The 6,780-nt window shown below is 41.8% G+C and overlaps 1 protein-coding gene across 3 annotated transcripts in view; it reads left to right on the top strand.

The window, feature by feature from the left end:
* BBS4 (Bardet-Biedl syndrome 4) overlaps positions 1–6,780 on the top strand; it is a 66,204-nt gene that overhangs the window by 25,121 nt on the left and 34,303 nt on the right. For all 3 annotated transcript variants that reach the window (XM_011932973.1, XM_011932974.1, XM_011932975.1), the window contains one exon: positions 5,361–5,440. In XM_011932973.1, the coding sequence (XP_011788363.1) occupies positions 5,361–5,440 (80 nt within the window). The remainder of the gene's footprint in view (positions 1–5,360; positions 5,441–6,780) is intronic.

Below are 6,780 nucleotides of genomic sequence, written 5' to 3'. Positions count from 1 at the left end.
GTTTCACCGTGTTAGCCAGGATGGTCTCGATCTCCTGACCTCATGATCTGCCCGTCTCGGCCTCCCAAAGTGCTGGGATTATAGGCGTGAGCCACGGTGCCCGGCCTTTTCTTTTTCTGTTTTTTGGAGACAGAACGTTGCTCTGTGGCCCAGGCTGGAGTACAGTGTCATGATCTCAGTTCACTGCAACCTCCGCCCCCCAGGTTCAAGTAACTCTGGTGCCTCAGCCTCCCTAGTAGCTGGGATGACAGGCATGCGCCACCACACCCTGATAATTTTTGTATTTTTTTGTAGAGATGGGATTTTACCATGTTGCCCAGGCTGACCTCAAACTCCTGGACTCAAATGATCTACCCCTCATCGGTCTCCCAAAGTGCTGGGATTATAGGCATGAGCTACCATGTCAGGCCTCTTTTCCATTTTTAAAAATCAAGGACTGTCTCCAACATATTAAAGTTCACAAAAAATAATATAAACACACATGAACTCACTGGCTAGGCTTAATAAAAAACATTTAGTCATGTTTACTTTAAATCTTTTTTTTTTTTTTGAGAAATAAGCATTAAAGAGTTGAAGTCTCCTTTCTATCTTTTCATAATTCTGTTCTTCCGTCTTCCTTCCTTGAGATCTTCACTATTCTGAGGTTAATTTGGATCTTTCTACTCCTTGTTACCACAGAAGAGTAATTTCTTAATGAATTTGACCATATTTTAAACTTCTGATTTCAGTGGGCAGGTAACTCATTTTATAGTTTCTGTATCGTGAGCCATTTTCAATGACTCAACTAGATTGTTTTCATTGTTGACTCCTCATTTCTGGGCAACAGCATAATGTTCTCATTTGAGCCATTTCTGAAGATTGTGTTTAACTATTTAAAATATTTTTGGTAGTCTCATCATCAGATGTGATTTTTTTTTTTTTTGAAACAGAGTCTCGCTCTGTTGCCAGGCTGGAGTGCAGTGTTATCTCGGCTCACTGTAACCTCCTTCTCCCAGTTTCAATCAATTCTCCTGCCTCATCTTCCCATGTAGCTGGACCTGCAAGTCTGTGCCACCACTCCCGGCTAATTATTTTGTATTTTTTGTAGAGATGGGGTTTGTCCAGGCTGGCCTCGAACTCCTGGACTCAAGTGATCCGTCTACCCGGGCCTCCCAAAGTGCTGGAGTTACAGGCATGAGCCACTATGGCTAGCCCTGACTTGTCTTTTATTGTGAAATTTTAATAACAGCTAAGACTTGAAAATTAACATTTTATAAATTTTCTTTGAGACTACTAAGTGATATTATACTAAGTATCTAAGGTTTGCAATACTTAGTGATAGTATAAACTCAAAAGGGTTCAGTGCCTCATTCTCTTTTACTCTTTCCCTTTAGTAGGTAGGTGACAGAGGACTAGGTCATGCAGTTGAGACTTGGTCCAAGATTACTCAGTAAGCCACTTGTCCCAGAATATTTATTTATTTACTTATTTTTGAGATGGAATCTTGCTCTGTTGCCCAGGCTGGAGTGCAGTGGCATGATCTTGGCTCACTGCAACCCCCGCCTCCTGGGTTCAAGCGATTCTCCTGCCTTAGCCTCTCGAGTAGCTGAGATTATAGGTGCATGCCACCACGCCCAGCTAATTTTTTGTATTTTTAGTAGAGACTTGGTGTCATTGTGTTAGCCAGGATTGTCTCGATCTCCTGACCTAGTGATCCACCTTCCTGGACCTCCCAAAATGCTAGGATTACAGGCGTGAGTCACCGCGCCTGGACCCTAGAACTGTTTATGACAATACACTTTATGCACATAACACACTCACATGTCTTTAAGCTTGGTGACTTGTGTGGCTTTTTCAAAGGAAATTTGATTCTGGAAGTGGTTACATAGAATGTGAATGGCCGAGGTCTGGTTATTGGTGAGGCCTAGGGGAAGAGAAGAAAGGAAACAAAAGTCTTAGAATTTCAAATAGGCCCTGATGACTAGAAGGACGGTTCTACTAAGAGAATGTGTGTAGTCAGAAAGTGAAGAGTCATTTGTTTAAAATTTTACTTTTTTTCTTGTTCCTGGCATGTAAGGTCATATCCATACTTTGTGTTATAATTTCTTCTTACAAATTCCATTGATAATCCCTATTCTTGGATAGCAATGAGCAGCATTACTTCTTTTTTATTTTTTTAAAAAATTTAAATTTTTTGTTGGGAGTCCTGCTATATTGCCCAGGCTGGTATCAAATTTCTGGGCTCAACTGATCCTCCTGCCTCAGCCTCCCAAAGTGCTGGGATTATAGTTGTGAGCTAACATGCCTGGTTGTACCTTTTAATTTTTGTATTCAGTCAACATTAACTCTGAGTCACAGTAAGCTTTTTTCCCCTCCCTGTCATGTTATGGACATAGAAGTTTTTTGGTTTTTGTTTAGGTTGTTTCTCCTTAGGTTCCAGAACATCAAGAAATGGGTTACAGTCATTTTTCTCTCTTCCCCATGCTGTTCCCTTTCTTTCCTTTTTTTTTTTTTTTTTTTTTAAGACAGAGTCTCTCTCTGTCGCCCAGGCTGGAGTGCAGTGGTGCGATCTCCACTCACTGCAAGCTCCGCCTCCGGGGTTCACACCATTCTCCTGCCTCAGCCTCCCATGTAGCTGGGACTACAGGCACCCGCCACCGCGCCTGGTTAATTTTTGTAATTTTAGTAGAGATGGGGTTTCACCGTGTTAGCCAGGATGGTCTCGATCTCCTGACCTCATGATCTGCCCGTCTCGGCCTCCCAAAGTGCTGGGATTATAGGCGTGAGCCACGGTGCCCGGCCTTTTCTTTTTCTGTTTTTTGGAGACAGAACGTTGCTCTGTGGCCCAGGCTGGAGTACAGTGTCATGATCTCAGTTCACTGCAACCTCCGCCCCCCAGGTTCAAGTAACTCTGGTGCCTCAGCCTCCCTAGTAGCTGGGATGACAGGCATGCGCCACCACACCCTGATAATTTTTGTATTTTTTTGTAGAGATGGGATTTTACCATGTTGCCCAGGCTGACCTCAAACTCCTGGACTCAAATGATCTACCCCTCATCGGTCTCCCAAAGTGCTGGGATTATAGGCATGAGCTACCATGTCAGGCCTCTTTTCCATTTTTAAAAATCAAGGACTGTCTCCAACATATTAAAGTTCACAAAAAATAATATAAACACACATGAACTCACTGGCTAGGCTTAATAAAAAACATTTAGTCATGTTTACTTTAAATCTTTTTTTTTTTTTTGAGAAATAAGCATTAAAGAGTTGAAGTCTCCTTTCTATCTTTTCATAATTCTGTTCTTCCGTCTTCCTTCCTTGAGATCTTCACTATTCTGAGGTTAATTTGGATCTTTCTACTCCTTGTTACCACAGAAGAGTAATTTCTTAATGAATTTGACCATATTTTAAACTTCTGATTTCAGTGGGCAGGTAACTCATTTTATAGTTTCTGTATCGTGAGCCATTTTCAATGACTCAACTAGATTGTTTTCATTGTTGACTCCTCATTTCTGGGCAACAGCATAATGTTCTCATTTGAGCCATTTCTGAAGATTGTGTTTAACTATTTAAAATATTTTTGGTAGTCTCATCATCAGATGTGATTTTTTTTTTTTTTTGAAACAGAGTCTCGCTCTGTTGCCAGGCTGGAGTGCAGTGTTATCTCGGCTCACTGTAACCTCCTTCTCCCAGTTTCAATCAATTCTCCTGCCTCAACTACCTGAGTAGCTGGGACTACAGGTGCGTGCCACCACGCCCAGCTAATTTTTTGTATTTTTAGTAGAGACGGGGTTTCACCATGTTAGCCAGGATGGTCTCTATCTCCTGACTTTGTGATCCACCTACCTTGGCCTCCCAAAGTGCTGGGATTACAGGTGTGAACCACTGCACCTGGCCAGATATGATATTCAGTATCTTATATATATATTTCTGTTGCAGGAAGTCAGGGACCCTAAACAGAGGGATGGCTGGAGCCACGGCAGAGGAACATAAATTGTGAAGCTTTCTTGGACATTTATCAGTTCCCAAATAATACTGTCATAATTTCTTACGCCTCTCTTACTTTAATCTCTTAATCCGGTTATCTTTGTAAGCTGAGGATGTACATCACCTCAAGGCCACTATGATAATTGTGTTAACTGTACAAATTGATTGTAAAACATGTGTGTTTGAACAATATGAAATCAGTGCACCTTGAAAAAGAACAGAATAACAGCGATTTTAGGGAGCAAGGGAAGACAGCCATAAGGTCTGACTGCCTGTGGGGTCAGGCAAAATAGAGCCATATTTTTCTCTTGCAGAGAGCCTATAAACGGACGTGCAAGTAGGGAAGATATTGCTAAATTCTTTTCCTACCAAGGAATATTAATAATTAATACCCTGGGGAAGGAATGCATTCCTGGAGGGAGGCCTATAAACAGCTGCTCTGGAGTGTCTGTCTTAGGCAACTGAGATAAGGACTGAAATATGCCCTGGTCTCATGCTGTACCCTCAGGCTTATTTGGGTGGGGAAAAAACCCCACCCTGGTAAATTTGAGGTTAGACCAGTTCTCTGCTCTCAAACCCTGTTTTCTGTTGTTTAAGATGTTTATCAAGACAGTACCTGCACCACTGAACATAGACCCTTATCAGTAATTTTGCTTTTGCCCTTTGCCTTGTGATCTTTGTTGGACCCTTATCAAGAGTTCTGATTTTGTCCTTTTTCTGCCCTTATCCTCTTTCTGCCCTTGTCCTCTTTCCTTAGAAGCATGTGATCTTTGTTCTCCTTTTTGCCCTTTGAAGCATGTGATCTTTATAACCTCCTGCCTGTTTTTATACCCCCTCCCCTTTTGAAATCCTTAATACAAACTTGCTGGTTTTGCAGCTCAGGTGGGCATCACAGTCCTACCAATATGTGATGTCACCCCCAGAGGCCCAGCTGTAAAATTCCTCTCCTTGTACTCTCTCTTTATTTCTCAACCGGCCGACACTTATGGAAGATAGAACCTATGTTGAAATATTGGGGGTGAGTTCCCCTGATATATTTCCTTAGTGACATTCCTGCAATCTCCTTTAGAAAGTCTTTCTATTCACTTTCTATAACCAGGGAAGGAGAGATTGAGGAGAAGAGACAAAGGATGATTTTATAAGTCATTATTTGATGAGAAACTGATATTACAAGCTTCAAAAACTCAAGATATGTATTCAACATGTAGTAGGACAATATCTATTAGTTTAATAGTCTATACATTTTTGATGCATGATAATATATTCTTGTAGACAGTAGCATGAAAATTTTAATGAGATATTGCAGTACGTTTATGGTTAGTTAGACATGAGGACAGTGCTAAAGGAGAAAATCTAATGACTGTGTTGTTTGTTTTGTCAAAATATGCTACCTAGCTCCAGAGTTTCCTATTTTGGAGAAGCAGAACTGGTTGATTCATCTTCATTATATCCGGAAAGATTATGAAGCCTGCAAGGTAAGGGATTGCCATGCTAATAAAAATGAGAGGCAGGGGGATGTTGGGTAGGCAACTAACAGTGCCTACTGAACAAAGTGTGGCAGTTTATATCTCAGTGGTAAAATATGAATTCCTTTTTCCCCACACTTCATACACTGGTTATCTTTTGCTATGATAGTGATGTTTAACATACAACCTCAAAATTTCAGTGACCCCCAACAAGCAGATATTTATTAATTGCTCATGGGCTTTCAGATCAGCTATGGGTGCCTGGGTTTGACTGCAGGCTGTGGGTCAGGTTCAAGTGTGTTCCATGTGTCTTCTCATGTCAAGAGCAAGTCTCTGGGGACATGTTGGTCTTCTGGTGGAGGCAGGTGTTCAACTCAACATATTAACTTTTTTATCTTTGGATAGATGAAAAATGGTATTTGTCGAGTTCTTTATTATTTTTTTTTTTTGAGGTGGAGTCTCACTCTGTTACCTAGACTGGAGTGCAGTGGCATGATCTTGGCTCATTGCAGCCTCTGCCTCCCAGGTTCAAGCGATTCTTCTGCCTCAGCCTCCCGAGTAGCTGAGACTACAGATGAGCGTCACCACACCTGACTAATTTTTTGTATTTTTAGTAGAGATGGGTTTTCACCATATTGCCAGGCTGGACTCGAACTCTTGACCTCGTGATCTGCCCGCCTTGGCCTCCCACAGTGCTGGGATTACAGGCGTGAGCCACCGCATCTGGCCCTGAGTTTTATTTTTTAATTTTCCCCTATTACAAGGTTGATCATCATGTATATATTTAAAAACCATTTGTATTTCTCTTTCTCTATATCTTTGGTAACATATACCATATATGTTACAAACTTGCAGGCAGACAGTGGTAGTACTGACATGCAGAGTATATCCTTGGTGTCATCTTTTTTGGCATCCAGAGCTTTGTGATCCATCTAAGGTTTTCGGTTTATACCTATGGCATTTATACCTATGGCAATGCACAGAACTGATTCATACTGATATGACAAAGATTCATACCAGTTTTTGTTTTTGTTTTTTTTTTTAGATGGAGTTGTTCTCTTATTGCCCAGGCTAGAGCGCGCAGTGGTGCAATCTTGGCTCACTGCAACCTCCGCCTTCCGGTTTCAAGCAATTCTCCTGCCTCAGCCTCTCAAGTCACTGGGATGACAGGCGCCCACCACCACGCCCAGCTAATTTTTTTTCTGTATTTTCAGTAGAGACGGGGTTTCACCATGTTGGTCAGGCTGGTCTGGAACTGCTGACCTCATGATCCACCCGCCTTGGCCTCCCAAAGTGCTGGGATTACAGGCGTGAGCCACCGCGCCTGGCCTTTTGTATTTTTAGTAGAG

Source organism: Colobus angolensis, unplaced genomic scaffold (genome assembly GCF_000951035.1).
Source record: "Colobus angolensis palliatus isolate OR3802 unplaced genomic scaffold, Cang.pa_1.0 Scaffold99, whole genome shotgun sequence".
NCBI classification, from domain to species: domain Eukaryota; kingdom Metazoa; phylum Chordata; class Mammalia; order Primates; family Cercopithecidae; genus Colobus; species Colobus angolensis.
Note: the sequence above shows the minus strand (reverse complement) of the source record. Positions and strands in the feature narration are given on the sequence as shown.